Source organism: Bos taurus, chromosome 17 (genome assembly GCF_002263795.3).
Source record: "Bos taurus isolate L1 Dominette 01449 registration number 42190680 breed Hereford chromosome 17, ARS-UCD2.0, whole genome shotgun sequence".
NCBI classification, from domain to species: domain Eukaryota; kingdom Metazoa; phylum Chordata; class Mammalia; order Artiodactyla; family Bovidae; genus Bos; species Bos taurus.
This window is the reverse complement of record NC_037344.1, coordinates 63,608,868-63,628,696: the sequence shown is the minus strand read 5'-3', so window position 1 is coordinate 63,628,696 and position 19,829 is coordinate 63,608,868. Positions and strand designations below refer to the sequence as shown.

Below are 19,829 nucleotides of genomic sequence, written 5' to 3'. Positions count from 1 at the left end.
CCCAGGGACTTGCTTCCTATTGGTCCAGGGAAGGAGTTGGGCGGGGAAATCCGTGAGGTCTTGGTGAACGGCAGCTATTGGCCAATGCTCAAGCCAATTGGTGAAGGGAACTCCCGGCTCGCGCGCTCTGATTGGCTTGGCGAAGGAAGAAGCCGCCTCTCCTCCGTACCCGCGAGCTCGGGTATGGAGTCTTGGAGCGGCTCGGCTTCGGAAACAGAGCACCTGAGGCGACAGGTGAGAGGTTGGGGTTGCGAGGCGGGGTGGAGCGAAGTTCGAGGCCGAGACCCAGAACGACCCTGGACTGGGCTCCCGGCCTCTCAGGCTCAGTTTCCTCAGCTCTGAGAATCCGGCTTCCTCAGGAGCCGGCGACCTGGAAACTGACAGGATTTTGAATTTCGGACAAGCAGTAGGTCTCCTCGCTCGGAGTATGAGTTTCCCTCCCTGAGGAACTGGGGTCATAATAGCACTTAGCTCATAGTTCGGTTCAGGTCTCACGCTATTGAAGTAAAGCCTTAAATAGATAGTTTTTTTCCTTTCTGTTTTGTAAGTCGCTCAGTCGTGTCCGACCCTTTGCGACCCCATGGACTGTAGCCTGCCAGGCTCCTCTATCCATGGGATTCTCCAGGGAAGAATACTGGAGTGGGTAGCCAGTCCCTTCTCTGGGGGATCTTCCTGACCCAGGGATCGAACCCAGGTCTCTTGCATTCAGGCGGATTCCTTACCGTCTGAGCCATCAGAGTAGCTTTGCATTATTCATAAAAATCTAAAATGTGCACACGCACACCCAGCAAGTCACTTTCTAGGACTGTCTTGCAGAGATCCTGACTTAAGTGTGCAAAAAAAGGCGGGGTGGGGTGGGGAGGTGTAACAGTTGTTTTTCTGCAGCTTGTTTCTAATTGTGAAACGTTAGAAACAGCCTGGAAATGCCCAGGAAAAAATTTCTTTCCAGTCCATGATTTCATTTAAATTTCTACCTTTAATAGTAGTAATAATAAAAGCTGGAACCAAAAAGAGAGTCAGTAATACAGAGCTATCAGTAACTGACTGTGGTATGCCAGACACTACTAAGTGTTTTGCTTGTGTTATTTAGTTTAACTTTCTCAAAACCCATTAAGGTGAATAGTTACTGTCCCGTGTAACTTTTAAGGTTCGTGGCTATTTGATGGCTATGTGGCTAGCTAAGATGACATCACTGGGGAGCAGTGGGTTCAAACCCAGATTTTTTGGTGTGTCAGGCTGACTGCTGCCCCGCACTGCCTTTGGGGCACACAGCAAGTGCTGAATGGTAGCTGCCTTTTTTGTTATAATGGGGTGCTTGAATTAGGCGTTCTCTGAGGTCTGGGGACCTTCCATCCTCTCTTTGTCTTTCCTTTTCAGGACTCCCAGGAGCCATGTTGTCAGAAGTCCTGCTGGTGTCCGCTCCAGGGAAAGTCATTCTGCATGGAGAGCATGCCGTGGTCCATGGCAAGGTACAGGGCCCCCTGAGCCTCTGAGGGCTGGGAGCTGCTGCTCCTGGACGCCAATCTTTTCTTTTTCTTAAGTTTACTTCTGGCTGCTCTGGGTCTTCGTTGCTGCATGAGGGCTTTCTCTAGCTGTAGCAAGTGCAGGCTTCTCGTTGCAGTGGCTTCTCTCGTTGTGGAGCACAGGCTGTAGACAAGATGGCTACAGTCGTCGTGGTTCGTGGGCTCAGTAGCTGCAGCTCTCAGGGGCCTGGAGCAGAGGCTTTGTTGCTCCACAGCGTGTGAGATCTTCCTGGACCAGGGATCAAACTTGTGTCTCCTGCACTGGCAGACAGATTCTTAACCACTGGACCACCAGGGAAGTCCCCTGATGCTAATATATTTTTTAAAATATTTTATTTGTTTATTTGACTGTGCTGGGTTGCAGTTGCGGCACGTGGGATCTAGTTTCCTGACCAGGAACCAAACCCAGACCCCGTGCATTGGGAGCATGGAGTCTTAGCCACTGGCAGCAGGGAAGTCCTCTGATGCTAATCTTAAAAGAAGCTGAAAGAAAGTCTTGAGGTGTAGCCTGGGAGATCAGAGAGGAGGTCAGTTTCTTCCCAGCTGGGCAAAGAAAAGGCAGGTGTTAGGCTCTCTTAAGGACTTCTCTGGCCCACCCAGTAAGATAGCAAGAAAATGACACGGAAAGCCATGTGGGCGGAATGAAGTTACTTAGGAAGTAAGTTTCAGTGGAGAAGAGATGAAGTTTAAGGACTAAACTCTTGGGGAAAATGAATAGGATCCTGCAGAGGAGTCTGAGACACGCATATCTCGTTTAACTCTTACAACTGTCCTCAGAGGTTACACTTCTATTGTCCTATTTTACGGTTGTGGAAGCTGAGGCTTAGGAGAGCATTGGCAACTTGTTCAAGGTCCCGCACACCTCGGTAGAGTTAGGAGTGACCCTGTCTGCTTGAACCTGAAGCCATGCTTACTCTGTTCCTCCCTGCTGTCATTTTTCATGTTCTTATATTAATCTTTGAAAACACAGTGATTAGGGAAGCCGTCCTTTGGTGTTGAGAAATTCTGAAGTTTTACATGGGAAGGGAAAAGACACGTAGGTATTAACTCCTAACTGATTGGCAGCGGTTGTGCCTGTGAAGAAGGTGCCAAGGTTGATGAGAAGTGTCTGCCAAGGGCATAGTTCAGAGTGGCCCACGTGCTAGTATCTAAATCAGAAACCATGCACGTTGCCAGCGACCCCCAGGCTAACTGCTGGTATCGTGCGCTTTGTTCTATAGGTAGCACTAGCAGTGGCCTTGAACTTGAGAACATTTCTCCGGCTTCAGCCCCACAGCAATGGGAGAGTGGGCCTCAACTTACCAAACATTGGCGTCAGGAGGGCCTGGGACGTGGCCAGCCTTCAGCTGCTGGACACCAGCTTTCTGGGTAAGTACAGGGAGCAGGAACCAGCTGTGGGAAGAGGCTGGGCCCTGAGGAGAAGGGGAAGGAAGACAGCTGGGCTGTCATCCCAGGCTGTCCCCGAGGGACCCAAGACACATCACCCTGGAGGTGTCTTCTCTCCTGTCCCCCCTAAGAATAGCTTTACTTATTTACTAATATATTAATTTATTTAAAATTTAAAAGCCTTCTACACTCACCGGCCTTTCCCTTCCACCCAAGCAAATCTCCACCTTTCATATTCGCTTGATGTACTTGTCCTATTCTCACTAATTATGTTTTGGGAGAGGGCAATATTGGGGAAGTAATATGGCCTTTCGGAGAAGGCAATGGCACCCCACTCCAGTACTCTTGCCTGGAAAATCCCATGGACGGAGGAGCCTGGTAGGCTGCAGTCCATGAGGTCGCTGAGAGTCGGACATGACTGAGTGACTTCACTTTCACTTTTCACTTTCATGCATTGGAGAAGGAAATGGCAACCCATTCCAGTGTTCTTGCCTGGAGAATCCCAGGGACGGTGGAGCCTGGTGGGCTGCCGTCTATGGGGTCGCATAGAGTCGGACACGACTGAAGCAACTTAGCAGCAGCAGCAGCAGCAGCAATATGGCCTTTAGTTTGTGTGTGTGTGTTTTTAATATTTTGTAGCAATTTTTAAATTACTGGGCAATCTTTTGAAAATGTATCTACATACTTATTTGGCTGCGCTGGGTTCTCAGTTGCAGTGCACAGGATATCTAGTTTGCCGCGTGCAGGGTCATTTAGTTGTGACACGTGAACTCTTACTTGCAGCCTGTGGGATCTAGTTCCCTGACCAAGGATCAAATCTGGGCCGCCTGCCCTGGGACCCTGGAATCTTAGCCATTAGACCACCAGGAAAGCCTCGTGGCCTTTAGTTTTGATATTGTACCACGGAGGTCAAACCCAGGCCTCTGAGTGATATGTGTGTGTGTTTGAAAACTACTAGCAATTAAGCCCTTACTACATGCCAGGAGCAGTGCTAAGGGTTTTCTGTACCTTTTTTTATTACTCTGCAACAATCCTGGGAGGAGATACCCCTGTTACCTGTTTACCCCTCAGGGAATCTTAGGTGCAGACAGATTAAGTCCCCTACTCAAGGTCAGAAAACCAGTCTTTGGCACAGTCAGGACCCACCCAAACCCAGGCCTGCCTGCCTCCCAAGCCTGCAGTTCACCGACAGCCTTGGCTGTGGAGCTCGGGCCCTGAGCCCATGTCTCTCCAGATTCTGACACCTGGAATGTCTCAGTTTTTTTGTATTCTGGTGTCTGTAAAACCACTGAGGCCTTCTCATCCACCCGCGTACACTTGTTTGCCTGTGTGACAGGGCACGGTGACAGCGCAGCGCTCACTGCGAAGCACGTGGAGAAGCTGAAGGAGGTGGCGGGCTTCCCCAAGGACTGTGTGGATCCTGAGCACCTGGCCGTGCTGGCCTTCCTCTACTTGTACCTGTCTATCTGCCAGAGTCAGAGGTATGTGCGCCGCTGGGGCAGGGAGCGCAGGTGCAGCCTGCCCCCAAGATTGAGCCAAAGTTTTGGCTGCTAGACAGCACATGGGCTCCCTTCCAGGCTCTGAATACCCATCAGCTGTCCTTGCTGCGTTCCAGGCACCATACTGGTGGTTGTTTAGTTGGTGGTTTAGTCGCTTAGTTTTGTCCGACTCTTGTGACCCCGAGGACTGTAGCCCTCCAGGCTCCTCTGTGCATGGGATGCTCCAGGCAAGAATACTGGAGTGGGTTGCCATTTTCTTCTCCAGGGGATCTTCCTGACCCAGGAGTCGAACCCAGATCTCCTGCATTGTAGGCAGATTCTTTACTGGCTGAGTTACAAGGGAAGTCCACCATACTAGACCCTATATGTGTGTGTGTATACATATATGGTCTGCTTTCATATTCACAGCAACCTCATGAGGACACCCTCTCCATTTTGCACAGGGAGAAACTGGGACCCAGAGAGTTAGAGACTCTCTGGGCCACATAGCTAGTTAGTAAGTGTTGAGAGCTGGGAAATCAATTCCGTTCTCTTCAGTTCAACACCTGCCTTTTTAACTCATGCTGCCTCCTTTGGCCTTTCAGTTCAGCCGAACCAAAGCCAGAGTCCATTCTCGGATCTGCTGGGTGGCTTCTCTGTGCCATGGCCAGGGAAGCATGCTTGTGCCATGTCTCACGGGCTCCAAGGGAGCTCTGTGATTAGCAGAGTGAAGCCTGTGTTTTGATAAGATCTGGGTTGTCTGCCCTTGGGGAAGCCAGCTCCTAGAGGGGACATTCCTGGTTGAGGTGGTGTCACGGGGTGATACAGGGCACAGGCTGCATGTGGCTAAGGGTCAGACAGTGTGGGTTCAAACCCCGTGTCACTTTCTAGCTTGTATGAGGTTCTTAGCCTTCCCGAGCCTCAGTTTCCTCATCTGTAAAATGGGGGTGGTGACCTCACCTACCTCCAAGGGGTCCTGTGGAAAGTCAGAGCTCTGCCGCCTGGTGTGTTTCAGAGCCCTGCCCAGCCTGGACATCACTGTATGGTCGGAGCTGCCCACTGGGGCCGGGCTGGGCTCCAGTGCCGCCTACTCCGTGTGTTTGGCAGCTGCCCTCCTGACCGCGTGCGAGGAGATCCCAAACCCGCTGAAGGATGGGGAGGCTGCCGGCAGGTAATCAGGCCCTCCCCCTGCTCCTTGTCCCTCCTGGGCACCACACCCCAAGCTGAGATCTGTCCCATGGGCCCCTTACAGCTGGGCATGCTGAGGCACAGGGTGGCCACACAGCTTGTGGTGGTAGAGTGGGATCTGGACCTGGTGGTCTGAATCTAGAACTTGAGCTCTTTACCACTGCCCCCCGCCACCTCATCCCGACCTTGCCTCCTTTAAGTTCAGATGCTGTGGTTTTTTAGAAGGAACCTGAGCCCACATGTAGGGCAGTGGATCAGATGAGCCATCATGCTTGTCATCAGCTCACTGTGGGACCCTGACCAGCCCACTCCCCCCACTGGGAGCCTCACTCATACCCAGGGGGACATTGCCAGGTCGTACCAAATGGTTATGACAAACAGCGTGCTGAGAAGGAAACACAGGAGCGTCTGTCTGGTCAGGACGTCTCCCTTCCTGTTGATCTTCATGCCCACAAGGTCGTAGCATCTCCTCTGCGGTTCTCACTGTGAGTCACTGAGGCTTATCCTGACAGGGCTGTGGGCGGGCCGTTTCTGTTACTTGGGGAAACTTGAGAAACTGGCCCAAGCATGGATAATGCAGTTTGTCCTGGGAGTCGGGAATGAGGCCGCAGCATCCAGCCTGGCAGCTTCTTGCTGAGGCCTGTCCTCATGGCTTCAGGGAGCCCTCTTGCTGGGGGGCTTCCAGTCCAGCCGTGTGGGCCCAGCTGTGCTGTGTCAGGGAGGGTATGCTGCTTGCCAAGGCCCAAAGCTCAGTTTGGTCCCTGTGGCCACAGTGGGTCCGGGGGCTGTTGATAGGATTCCCAGTCTGAATTCTCCAAGGCTGCTCTGAAGGGCTCACATGTCGGGGGATGGGGGCCGGCGGAGACAGCCTTGGGAAGCATCTGACAGGTAATGAGCGATTGCAGCTGCAGGGGGGCCGTTTTTCAGGAATCGCAGTCACGTTCGCCTGTTAACTCGCTTCTCTCTGGGGCTCTGTTTCTTCATCTGAAAAGGAGTGGCTACACCTGATGAACTCTGGGGTGGGGGAGCTTCCAGCCTTGATGTGCTGACTTCAGGGTAAGAGGGTGATGCAGGACAGAGGCGACAGGACCTCCGCTCAGTACCACATGCTGATCACTGATTGTAGCGCAGAGCAGTGAAGGCCAGGTGGCCTGGGCCCCCCAAACAGACATCTGCCCACGAACCGGCGGACCGGCTCCACCTTTCAAAAGATAAAGGTGGTGTGGGTATGTGCGCGCATGTGCACGCCTGTGGGTGTCCAGGTATGCGTGTGGTCTTTCCTGTCCTGCTTTTTTCCACCTGGTTCCCCCACCTCCTGTGAAGACCCATCACTGCTGAGAACCTGTAGGGAGAGCAGACCTGGCCCCCACCCACCATGCCCCCAGCGTCTCCCAATCAGAAGAAAGAGTCAATTTTGCTGAGCGGACTGGACCCTGGGCCGCATTCAGGTGCCCCTTCCGCACCCCACTCTGGCTCATCTGTGGCCCTGGAAAGGGCCAGCTCTTGTCCAGTCCCAGTCACGGCACAGGCTGCACAGCCTCAGGCTGGACTTCTTTGCCCCCACCTCCTGCCTCCCTGACCACCCCACCTTGTCCCTCAGACCGCCCACCCCTTTCAGAATGGGGTACACTTTGTCCAGTCGGCATTGTACTTCTTGGAGGCTATAGTTAAATATTGGTGACTTCCTGACATCCATTCTGCATTAGACTCCAAGGCTGCAAGCAGTCAGGGACCACGTCTGTGCTCTTAGTCACAGGCGCATAGTAGATGCTCAGTGTATACTGAACAAGTGAGTGAGTGAGTCTCGTTGGCACCCCAAAGGTCAGCAGTTATGAGCTCAGGCTCCAGTGAGCGTATGTGGTTCTGACGTCACCGTGAGTGGCACCATGGTCTTGGGGATACTGTTTCACCCGTCAGAGCCTCAGTGTCCTCTTCTGTAAGAAAGGGAGTGGTGACTGTGGTACCCTCCCTGAGAGGTTATTGTGGGGATTAGGGGAAGCCTGCAGCACAGTGCTTGGCCCTGGGTAATTAGTAGCTCTGAACAGTGTTGACTATTAATCATAGCTTCACAACCACTGGGTGAGTTTCAGGTCCATAAGATCCTCCTCTGACCCTTGAGGAAAGGGGCTCAGAGAGAGTGACTGACTTGCCCAAGGCGCCACAGCAAAGGAGTGGGTGGACCGGGCTTGGGGTGACTTCAGGACAGAGACCCCAGGTGGAATACACACCGTTCCCTGGGCGTTTTGCAGAGCACTGGTGTGCTTTTCCATCCCACAACGTCCTCTGTGATTTGACACCTTTATCCCTGTTTGCTGAAGGAGGACACTGAGGGTCAGAGGTGATGCGGCTGCTCAGGGATGCCCAGTGAGTCGGCGGCAGAATGGGTTCAGACCAGCTCCCTGCTTAGTCCATGGCTCAACCCCCAGCAGCTTCTGTTGGGTCTCGGGGCAGGGACTAGACAGAAGGGAAACGAGCTGAGAGAGAGGGTGGGGCGGTGGGGCTGAGCACGTGTCCTCGTGTGGTCCTCACAGGCTTTCAAGTGATACTCACTCACTGTCATAGTGAGTCCACACCCCTTCTGGGGAGGAATCCAGAGAGGGCTGGATTCCAACGGGCCCACATGCCTGCTGAGCCTGTGCGGAGGCAGGAGTTACGTTCCTCCAGAGTGGGAGAGTGGGGCTCAGAGAGGGCAGGCAAGGGGCCCAGAGTCCTTCAGCTCATGAGAGACAAAGCAGAGCCCCGTGAACTCCAAGCCTCGGGTCTCCTGCTGCACTGGGCAGGAGCGCTCTGCAGGACCTGCTCTGTAGCCAGGGAGGCTCAGAGCTGTCTATCTGTCTTCTTTCTGAGTTTGGGGGCCCAAACCACTTCGCCTTTTGGTCTCCAGCGAGCCCCGCCTGTGACCCCGGCCCTCTGCTGCCCTCAGTGACCCCCAGCTCCCCATTCACCACCGTGGACGGTAAAGACGAATCTCTGTGTCTCCTTCAGGTGGACCGAGGAGAACTTGGAGTTAATTAACAAGTGGGCCTTCCAGGGGGAGAGGGTGATTCACGGGAACCCGTCCGGAGTGGACAACGCCGTCAGCACCTGGGGTAGGTGCTGCCTAGGGCCCACGTGCTCAGCTTTTATTCGTTTAGGAATTCTCGTGACAGGCGTAGCTGCCCAGACTGTGGTTTTGGGATGAACATAGAGTCCATGCGTTCTGAGGAAGATAGAATTTTCCTGATAGGAGGGGGACAGGGGGAACCTCAGGGTTTCCCACCTTCCCGATCCAAATCTCTGGGGGTGGGCCAGGGCCTGGGAAGCTGTGGTTTCAGTGAGACCCCCACCCCCTTGGATCCAGAGGGTGCAGCTGCGGAACCACTGCCATGGGGGCTGCAGACCACACGAGTCAGGCTCCCCTCTGGGGAGGACGCCTGCTCACTGCAGCTGGATGCCCTCTGGCCCCACCTCCACCGCATCACCCTGCGGCCTGTCCAGGGAAGCCTGGATGGAAGGAAGGGACCCCCGGCCCTGGGCACGGAGCACCTCCACACCCTCCTGGACCTTTGGTCCTTGAAGCTGAGATGCCTCGTTACGGGGCTGAGTCTGTTATGGTGACACTCTGCCCCACCCCAATCCCACCCCTTTCCCAGGAGGCCCAGATACAGAGCTTTTCCTGTGACTAACCCACCCAGGGTTCTTCTTTTTAGGAGGAGCACTCCGATACCAGCAAGGGAAGATTTCATCTTTAAAGAGGTAATTCTGGGGGAGCTGCAGCTTCTGCATCTGGTGGGGGATGCATTTCTTTGTGAAAAGGGGGAGCCCCATTTCTTTGTAAAGGAACCCGGGGCAGGTGCCCCTGGGCATTCCCCTCCCGCATGTGGCCCCACAGGCCATGGGCATGAGGAAGCCTGCTCTTTCCTCTCCACTTTAGCTCTGAAGTTGGCGAGAGATCAGAGCGGGTGGTCAGGTGAGGCTGGGCCACCCCCCTTCCAGAATGCGGCTGTCCCCCAGACCCGCCTTCAGTTACCAGCTCATCTGCCAATCTATTTAGTAAACAAGGAGTGATCCCTTCTTGTGTTCCAGCTGACCCTCCCCTCGGACCCTTGGTATAAACATGGATTTCAGACATAGTTCTGGGTGGTTAGAGACAGACGTGCACACGTGAGCCACCAAAAGACTCCGTGGCGGTTGCCACAGTGATGGCACCACGTCTGAGCAGGACTGGAGCCCACAGGAGGCTCATGGCAGGCCGAGCGGAGGGACGTTTGGCAACTTTCAGCCTGTTGTAGGTTTCCTTCCTTCCTCCTTCCAGACGCACTGGAATTACAGATGTGTGTATTCAATTCCAGTATCCTCTGTTCTGTTGGCTTGCAGTGTGGGACCGTCAGGGGTAAGGCGTGGGCCTGCGGCCAGGGGCGCAGGTGCCTCCTGGCTGTCCCCTGAGCCCTCCCCCATCGAATGGAGGCGGGGGAATGATGGTTGTCCCAGGGCCCTCTGCTGCCTTGCAGGGGCCTTTCCGCACTCTGAGGGTCCCGGGGCCTGCTCTCTCCTTCTGCAGCCAGGGTGGCCTTCTTGGCGGCCAGACAGCAGGTCCCAGACCTCTGCTGCCTCCAGTCAGGGTGCTGCATTCGGGGCTCAGGGGCCTGGCAGGCCGTGGTGTGGACCCCTTCTCTCTACACCTGTAGCTTCTTCTCACGCCTGCTCTGTCGGCTTCCAGAAGCCAGATCTGCCTTTCTGAGGGCTCCAGGTCAGCATTCCTTTAGCCTCAGCACTGTGGACATTTGGGGCTGGAAAATTCCTTGTGGGTGGACCGGTCCTGGGCAGCGTGGGATGTTTAGTAGCTTCCCTGGGCTCTGCCCACGAGAGGCCTGTAGCCCCTCCCCATCTCCAGTGCAACAATCAAAGATAGCTCCAGATGTTGTCACACGGCCCCTGGAGGGCAAGCCCCCCAAGTGACAACCCCTGCACCACAGAGAGGAGGGAGCAGGGCCATTCAGGAGGGTGGAGTAGCTTCTTCTGGCTGCTTATGGAAGCGATGGCGGGGAGGAAATGGGAAGTCTGGCCCCCAGGGGTCGGTGGCTCTGCCGGGTGGCCTGAACCCGCATATAGTGAGATCAGGAGCAAGGGTGGGAGGCTGAGTGTCTGGGCCCGGTCCACCTGCAGCCCACGGTCTCTCAGAGGAGACAGTCATGATGTCGATCTGAAACAAAGGTGTTCTTAGGGCTCTAAGTTGTTGGAGCTGACAGCAGGGAGGTCACCATCGGGCTGCAGATCTGGGGAGTCCTTCACGGGGCAGGGGCAGGTCTCTTTCCTGTGAGCCTGTTGTATCCTAAGCCCTGAGCTGGGCCCTGGGCACAGAAGGCCAGTGCAGATGTGGCTGGGCAGGTGATTAAGAGTGAGCAATGGAGGGTCTCCCAGGCACGGGAGGTAGGGGAGAGGCCCAAAAGTGTGTGCAGTTGCAGGGGGCAGGGGGCAGCGGGTGCTCTGGGGTCCCAGGGTCCACTTGGAGCCTGGCTCTGCCATTTGCCTGCTGTGGGCCCTTAGGCGAGTCATTTCCCCTGGGGCCTCTGTCTTCTCATTTATAGAATGGGACTCCTAGACATGGGAATCCATGGCAGAAACGGTATCTGCCAAGTGCTTTTTATTCTTTGCTGACGGAGTTCATCCATCCAGTCCATAAGTATCTCTGAACAACCACCGGGTGCTGGGGTCTCAGCAGGGAACCCAAAGTCCCACCTTCACAGAGCCCCTACTTTGTGGGAGGAGACGATCCCTGGACATTCGTCTCTGTAAGGGCACGGCAGGCCATCCCCACGGCCTTAGTACACGAAAGGAGAATGAGGGCTGGGATGTGAAGGAGGGAACTGGAGCCCTCTGCCTGGATGGCATTTGAGCAGAGTGCCAAGGCTGGGGGGCAGGTCCCTGGCAGCAGAGATGCATGTGCAAGGGCCCTGAGGCAGGAGTGGGGGCTGAAGTGTTGAACAGCAGCCAGGAGCCAGGGTGGCTGAGTGGAGTGAGCTCCAGGGAGGGGGGAGATGAGATGAGCTTGGTGATGTCACCCGGCCGAGATCACACAGCACTTAGAGGATGTGGCCCTGGGAGGTGGTCACTGGATGTCACAGGAGTCCTGAGTTTTGTGGGGCTGGCAGGGCTGGCAGCAGGCCCGTTTACAAAGGACTTTATTTGAGAGAGATGAAGACATGATACCCAGACTCCTCCTACCCCGATAGATGGGGACACAGAGCCAGTGATCAACCTTCGTCGCTGGCTTCAGGGCGCTGCGGTGAGCAGATGGCAGGTTCTCTGAGAAGCCGGGAGGCCAGACTCCACATTAATCCCGCCCGTGGCTTAAGGAGAAGCCCTTTACCCCCAAACCACGCATGGTGCTTCACAATTAAGAAAAAAAAATGCATTGTTTGCCAAGTGGATCAAGACGCAGCCTCCCAGAGCGCTGCCCTTTTGAGGAACGGCTTCTCTTTAAAGGGAAGAGAAAAGCCAAATAGAATGTTCATCTTTAGTAAAGTGGAAAAAAAAAAAAAAGCCAGCCTCCAAGGCTGAGAATCGATATTAATTTCATGGGCTTATGGGCGGTGAGATCAAGTAGGTTTCTGGCAGCCTTTCCCAGCCCTGCTGGATTTTACAGTCTCGATCAGTGAAAAGAAAAGCAAATAAAGGTATCGGGGCCTGTCTGTCTGCAGATGTCTCCGGCCAAAGCTCATTCAGGTCCTCCACCCCTGTCCCCAGCCTTGGGGCAGTGCTCTGAAAGGCAGACGAGATGACAAGAAACAGTGGCTTAAGTCCCCAAAGACAGCCAACCATAAGGACCACTGGGGCTGTGGTTTTAGGAGGGATGGTGGCTCAGATGGTAAAGCATCCGTCTGCAATGCAGGAGACCCGGGTTCGATCCTTGGGTTGGGAAGGTCCGCTGGAGAAGGAAATGGCAGCCCACTCCAGTATTCTTGCCTGGAAAATCCCATGGACGGCGGAACCTGGTAGGCTACCGTCTGTGGGGTCGCAAAGAGTCAGGACACAACTGAGTGACTTCACTTTCACTTTCATAGAGCCCAGAGGGCAGGTGAGGACCACGTGGGGGTGCTGGCGGGCCAGCTGGGCGTGGCTGCCCTGGGGCATCCGCTCTCCTACCTGGGCATGACTGACTCCCTCTGACCACATCTGGGGTCCTGCCAGGTCTGGGCACCAATGAGGCAGGGCACGAACGGGCTCAGAACACTGGGACCTGACTCTCCCCATCCGTGACTCACCCCTGGTCCCGGGGCTTTTTGATTCTCTAGCACCCTCCCCTCCAGCCCCCTGGGGCAGCCCATAGGACAGAGCCTCAGCCCCTTCTTGTACCCTTGGTGGTGGCGCCTTTGAACTAACTCCGCGCGTGCCGGGCCCTTTGTCTGCACATTCACTCGAGGTTGAAACAACTGAATGGAGGAGTGAGTCACAAGCCAAAGGAAAACAATTGTCTGCCCAGGGGCCAAAGCAGGGATGCGGCTGTGGGCACCCGCAACTGGGCATCAAGAACCTTGCTTCCCAGACCTGTCTCCAGCTCACTTCCCCAGGCCTCTGCTTCCTGCCCTGAGTCAGCGTGGGGTGGAGTCCAGGTGGGCCCCCAGCCCTGGCCCAGCTGCACCGTCCTGGGCTCACCTTGGCCCCTCTTTGCCCCGCAGGCCACCGGTTCTGAAGATCCTGCTGATCAACACCAAAGTGCCTCGCAGCACCAAGGTCCTGGTGGCCAATGTCAGGAGCCGGCTACTGAAGGTGCTGCTGGTTCCACTCCCAGGAGTGTTCCCGGCGGGGCCACAACACTCCTGTTTGGGTGTCAGAGCCCTCCCTCTGCCTCCTGGGTTAGTGGGGGGAGGAGGCGGGGGGAGCAGGGACTTGGGGAGGCTCTGTGCATCCACAGCCCAGCAAGGAGGCAGAACAGGAATCCTTAAACACGCTGCCTTTGCAGTGAGAACCTCCTCTCTGCTTGGGTCCGTAGTGGCCGGGCAAGGCAGGGACCAGGCCCAAAGGAGAGGGGTTCACTCAGAGGATGGGTGTGGGCCATGGGGACACCTTTCCCCTCCACCAGGTGTCTGCTGACCCCTAGGCCTCACGGGCCCTCACTTCCTTTCCCTGCAGTTCCCTGAGATCGTGGCCCCTCTCCTGACCTCCATAGACGCCATCTCCCTGGAGTGCGAGCGGGTGCTGGGGGAGATGGCGGCGGCCCCCACTCCAGAGCACTACCTCACGCTGGAGGTAAGAGCCTACCTGCAGGCTCGGGGTCCCCCACCCACAGCGCTGTCCTGGGCAGGGCCTCCCCATCTGCGCTCGGAATCCCCGGGAGCTAAAGCACAGAGGCTGGGCCTGGAGCCTGTGTGCGCACCCATGAACAAGTGGGTCTTCTCTTGAAGCCTCTTCCCAAGTGATTGGGAGCAATCAAGGGAACACAGACAGCCCTGAGCGTGGTGTCTAGTGTGTGATAAGTGCAGTGGGCCAGGTTTGGGTCGTGCGTGTAAAGACACAGTCCTCCATAATTCCAGGAGCGATTTCTCCCCTGGCCACTTCTTTCCTGCTCTGTTTGCTAATCCATCAGTTAGTACTAAATACATCAAGTTCACACAGGAGCTATCTCTCACTCGTGTGCCGTGGATCAGACATGGGCTGAAATCTTTCATCAATCCTCCAGCCCCCACCCTTTGCCTAATTCTAGCTTAGCAGTTGAGACCTCACGCTTGGGATTTCATCAGGCCCACGTCTGAATCCTGGCCTCACTGGAGTGTCTTAAGAATGAAGTGAGATCCCATGGGCGACACGGAGCACAGTGCCTGATGAGCCACCAGCTTAGCCAGAGGGCATGGGCTCATTCCCAGAACTGGCCCATCTGGCCCAGTGAGTGTGCACTAGCATTAGAAAGCCACCTGGCTTCCATGGAAGAACCAGAGGATCCGGCAGGCCCAGCCAACATGGCTGTGCAGCAGTGGGTCAGCCGGAGGTGCCCAGGGAGCACCTCAAGTGAGGCCCTGGGGTCTCCGTTTCTCCGCATTCCCCGCCACTGCCTGATCACCGCCCACAGCCGCCGTGCCCTGGGCCTAGGGCCTCCCGTCCTGCTGTAGGCGCTTGAGTCTGCAGCCCCTGTCGTGAGTGGGCGCTGGTACCCTGCAAGCCTCTTCACAGATGATCCCTCACTTAATCCTCCAGCAACCTACCTGTGAAGTGGGTACGTTGCCACCCTGTTACAGATATAAACACCAAGACCTAAAGAAAGTGACTTTCTCTGAGGTGTTTCATCAAGTGAGTGGCTGAGCTGGGAGTCACTGACTTGTTTATTCCTTTAGTCAACTTTTCTTTTTTTTTTTTTTTTGGTCTCACTGCACAGCTTGCAGGATCTTAGTTCCCTGACCAGGGATTGAACCTCGTCCAGGGCACTGAAAGCACCAAGTCCTAACCATGGGACCACCAGGGAATCCCCCCCAAAAATTTTTTAAGAAGTGTGTACTCCAGGCTCGGTGCACGGACTCCATCTAATTCATTTCCAGGCTTTTGCCCTCGATCCCCCAGCCATCTCCTTCCATCCCTCCAGCCTTTTCCCGCTGGTTCTCGATTTGTTTCACGTAGAAAGGAAGGGAACACAGTCCTCCCGAGGAGGAAATTAATAATGATGGAGTGCTGCCTAAAATACACCCCGTTGAGCCCCTGGAGAATGCCTCAGAACAGCACGTCGATTATACAGTGTGTATATTTTTGGCTGCGGCAGCCGCTGAAATGTGCAGCTCGCCTCCCGGACAGCTCTGCACTCACACCAGTGAGCTGTTCTCCTGTGTCACAGCCTGTCATCCGATCCTTGACAGATTTTGGATCAGAATGTGACAGGTGTCTGGAACCTGCCTTCGCAACATGACACCTGGTGCTCAGGCACCGAGAGGCCCCAGAAGTTTCCCCTCCCCTCCAGCCCCCAGGACCGGTGAAAGACACCCAGGGCTGCCACAGGGCCATCACGCATGTCTGCTTGTTTGTCACAAGTGCTGGGGTGTGGGAGGCAGGCTGCCGGGGAGAGGCAGACACAACCCTGCCCGGCGGCCCCGGGCAGGAGAACCAGGTGGGCCTCGGCACACAGCCCTGTGACGGGCATCCTCCCGGCACACAGGTTCTCCCGGGACCCTGGGGTAGAGCTGCGCGTTGTACAGCTGCACAGAGCAAGGAGAGGGCCAGGGGTGCTCTCAGAGGCGAGAGATGCGCTTCACATCAGGCAGAGCCAGCTTCTGGTGCTGGCTCAGCCCTAACAAGCTCAGCAGCCTTAAGCACATCCCTCTCCCCTCTGAGCCTCAGTTTTCCCCTTTGAAAAATGGGGATACTGGAAATGCAGCATAAAAGTACTAATAGCAGCTGACGTTTGCTGAGCACTTACCTTTTGCCAGGCTTCATGGGAAAGACGCCTAATTCCATCCTCCTGGCAACAAGGCAGATACTCTTAGAATCCCTGTTTTTCAAGGGGGAGCCTGGGGGCTTTCCAGGTAGCACAGTGATAAAGAATCCACATGCCAATGCAGGAGACTCAAAGAAACTCAGGTTCGATCCCAGGAAGATCCCCTAGAGGAGGAAATGGCAGTCCGCTCCAGTATTCTTGCCTGGGGAATCCCATGGAGAGAGGAGCCTGGAGGGCTGCAATCCACGGGGTCGCAAGGAGTCAGATACGACTCAGCACTCAGCACACAAACTGAAGCTCGGCTGAAAGACCTCATTCCAAGACACGCAATCAAGAAGTGTCCTAGCCAGAATTCAAACCCAGGCTCGCCTGCTTTCAGATCCCATGTTCATAACTGCCCGACAGCAGGGACTGGAGCTCATTCTTAGAGCCCCAGCATCTAGCAAGTTGCCTGGCATTTTGATGGGATTTGCTGACACCACTGGAGTAAGTGAAATATAAATAGGGAATGCCTGGGCAGTGGAGACTGTAAGCTTTTTTATTCCATCAACCTGCCTCTTGTTTGATCTGCAGGAGAGCAGGAATTTTATTATCCATAATCAGAGAAATATGAACAAACTTAGCAATTCCCCCAACTCGTGACCTAGTTAGAACTACACACACCCATTCTTCTTCTGAAAGTCGGTTCCAGGAAGCAGTAGGATAGCATATTACTTGAGACTTCTTCCACAAATGCCCCAAATCCATCTCAACCAGGCTTTCTCAGCAAAGGAATTTATTGGCTTCTAAATGAGACGACCAGAGGAGACAGCTTCAGGCATAGCTGGATCCAGGGGCCAAGACAACCTAGTTTGAAATGTCTCTCTGTCTTCAGTGTAATCTCTGAGAACATATGCAGGGAACATAACTCCAATGGCATTTCTCTGAGGTTGGCCAGTTTTAGCAGCTCCAGTGGAAAGAGGCAGAGTAAACCCTGGGAGGGCTCTCATTGTCTGTCCAGTTCCCATGGCCAGAGCCTTCTGTGGCCAGACCTGACGTGTGCTCACCACCAGCTCCATCCCAGCCCCACTGGGAGTCCTGCAGGAAGGAGAGGGTCTCTTTTATCAGTGGAGAAGGACAGTGTGCTGGGCAGTCAAAGCCTTTTGAGGTCCCAAACCAGCGGTTGTCAGATGGATGGGGCGAGCCCAGGACCTCAGCCTCAGGCAGGCCAAGCTGGAACAGAGAACTTTCTCCCCAGGAGCTCATCGACATGAACCAGCACCATCTGAATGCCCTCGGTGTGGGCCATGCCTCGCTGGACCAGCTGTGCCAGGTGACCACAGCCCACGGACTGCACAGCAAGCTCACTGGCGCGGGCGGCGGGGGCTGTGGCATCACGCTCCTCAGGCCAGGTACCCAGGGGGCGGGCAGGGTTGCCAGCCTGGGCTCACACAAAGCGTCCACACAGGCAGTTCCTGGGGGAGGAGGAAGAAGCCTGTGAACAGTCTCACCTCTGCTGTGTGGCCTCAGTCAAGGGAATTAACTGCTCTGGGCCTACATAACATCTAGTTTATGTAAAACTGTTGCCTAGATTCAAGGAGGCGAAACGTATGCAGAGAGCCTGGCACAGGGCTTGTTCCTCCCATCTCCTTACCTGCCAAGCTAAGCACAAGCTTGAGAAATAACCAAGGCATTGTCACCATCTACCATCACCGCCACCACTACCAGCCTTGCATCCCTGCTGTCACCTCCTGATGTGGCCAGGACCGGGACTGACCTTGCTACAAGAGAAATGTGTCTCTCCCCTCTTTGGTCTTTGGGGAAAGAGCAGGGCCGAGGAGCGGGCTTACAGCAGCATGCCCTGTGCTGGGGCGTTGAATCACCGCTGCTTTCGGTCGGCTTCCTCTCCATCTCCTCCTTTCTTTTCTCGTCCTGCTCTCCCCCTTCCTTTGCTGTAAGCCCACAGCGGTCCCCTTACCCTCGGTAGGACTCCCAGGCCTCAAGGAGTTGCTGCATCCCAACTTTGGCCAACCACCACTGTGGGGGCCTAGTTTGGGGCAGTGACGTTGGCGGGAGAACATTCCTGGAGAGTGTGCGGTGCACTGGGCCAGGCCCTCCAGCTATAATAGCCTGTGTCAGCCTCTCCATAAGCCTTGAGGGACAGGTCTCATTGTCAGCCCTACCCCCAGGTGAGGAGATGAGGCTCAGAGAGGGGACATCATTTGAGGACCCATGGCCAGGTTCCACATGACTCGGGGGTCCATAACCTTCCCATGGAGGATGCCAGGCTTGGCGTTCCAACAGGAAGACTGGTCCCCTGCCTGTGCCACAAGCAGGGCTGAACGCTCTCCAAGGGAGAATGTTCCTCAAGAGAGCCGATGGTTGGAGTGACCTGCTGCCCTTTCTCCCTGCAGATGTGGAGCGGCCGGCGGTAGAGGCCACGAAGCGGGCGCTGAGCGGCTGTGGCTTTGACTGCTGGGAAACCAGCGTTGGTGCCCCCGGTGTCTCTGTCCACACGGCCGCCTCCCTGGATGCCTCTGTCCAGCAAGGCCTGGACAGCCTCTGAGAGGAGCCCATGCAGCTGTAGCCCCACCACGAAGCCCTCTCCCAGATTATTCCAGGCGCTGGAGTTGGCTTCTGTGCTGGCCAGTGGGCACCCAGCACCTGACGCTGACGGGAGGCCCCCAGCCCCTCTGTGACACCCCTCCTGCTGGCCGTGCCCCACGTTCTGCACCGTGAGCCAGGCTGCCCGGAAGCCATGGTCTGTGTTCTACAACATTCTCTTGAGCCAGGCCATCAGTGGAGTGTGTGTGGTTGTCTGAGACAAGAGGGCCTCTTTCCCGCCCTCCCGGAAGCTTCCACGGACCCATAGACTCCCTGGCCGAGCTGCTTGGATGCCACATGCAGGGGTCTGGTTCCCAGAGCAGTGGACCTTCTCCTTCCCTCCACTTCTGTACTCCTGCCTGTCTGTCCCACCTCCCCCAGGAAGCCTTCCTGGGGTGTTCCAGTGATGGTCTTTGCCTTCTGCCTTCCATCTGGCCTGAGGGTTGGCCGAAGGCAGGGTCGATGTGCAATACCTTCTGGTCTGTGTCTGAAGGGGTTGCAGAAAAGATGGCAAAGGGGAAATAAAAAGATCTTGAGTAAACAGTGCTTCACTCACTTCTTTCCATGTCTAGAAAGATGGGAGGGTCTGGTAGTCTCCATTGCCCATACCTGCCCCCTCTCTCCTGTCCCTTCTTCAGCCACTTTCTTAGTGGAAAGGACTTTGGGTCATTTGGTTGTCTGTGTCCATGGGATAGGGCAGGGTTTCTCCAGATGGCCCTAGTGGACAGGATGGATGTCCGAACATCAAACTCAGCCCGTCAGCACAGCTTCAGCCCGCTTTTCCAGAAAGGGGGATTTTAAACTTCCTAGCTCAGGAGGAACTTCCTAACTCATATATACTTACAGCTGATTCATGTTGTTGTATGGCAGAAACTAACAACATGGTAAAGCAATTATACTCCAATTAAAAAGCAGAGACATTACTTTACCAACAAAGGTCCATCTAGTCAAAGCTGTGGTTTTTCCAGTAGTCATGTATGTTTGTGAGAGTTGGAGTATAAAGAAAACTGAGCACCAAAGAATTGATGCTTTTGAACTGTGGTGTTGGAGAAGACTCTTGAGAGTCCTTTGGACTGCAAGGAGATCCAACCAGTTCATCCTAAAGGAGATCAGTCCTGAATATTCATTGGAAGGACTGATGCTGAAGCTGAAACTCCAATACTTTGGCCACCTGATGCGAAGAACTGACTTATTTGAAAAGACCCTGATGCTGGGAAAGATTGAAGGTGGGAGGAGAAGGGGACGACAGAGGATGAGATGGTTGGATGGCTTCAC

At 55.1% G+C, this 19,829-nt stretch overlaps 1 protein-coding gene across 3 annotated transcripts; it reads left to right on the top strand.

The window, feature by feature from the left end:
• Positions 1-172: 172 nt before the first annotated feature.
• MVK (mevalonate kinase) lies at positions 173-19,092 on the top strand. 3 transcript variants are annotated; one of them, NM_001015528.1, is given in 11 exon segments: positions 173-234; positions 1,378-1,469; positions 2,744-2,891; positions 4,246-4,390; positions 5,403-5,558; positions 8,561-8,664; positions 9,265-9,310; positions 13,234-13,324; positions 13,688-13,804; positions 17,209-17,362; positions 18,365-19,092. In NM_001015528.1, coding segments are annotated over 10 exon segments (1,191 nt in total). In that variant the 5' UTR covers positions 173-234; positions 1,378-1,391; the 3' UTR covers positions 18,517-19,092.
• The last annotated feature ends 737 nt before the right edge of the window (positions 19,093-19,829 follow it).

Excerpts from the sequence above, each read along its gene's own strand:
- MVK (XM_024977075.2), top strand. The coding sequence starts at position 1,392 with ATGTTGTCAGAAGTCCTGCTGGTGTCCGCTCCAGGGAAAGTCATTCTG. Across the intron at positions 4,391-5,402 it reads TCTATCTGCCAGAGTCAGAG|AGCCCTGCCCAGCCTGGACA; the intron begins GTATGTGCGCCG and ends GGTGTGTTTCAG. Across the intron at positions 5,559-8,560 it reads GATGGGGAGGCTGCCGGCAG|GTGGACCGAGGAGAACTTGG; the intron begins GTAATCAGGCCC and ends TGTCTCCTTCAG.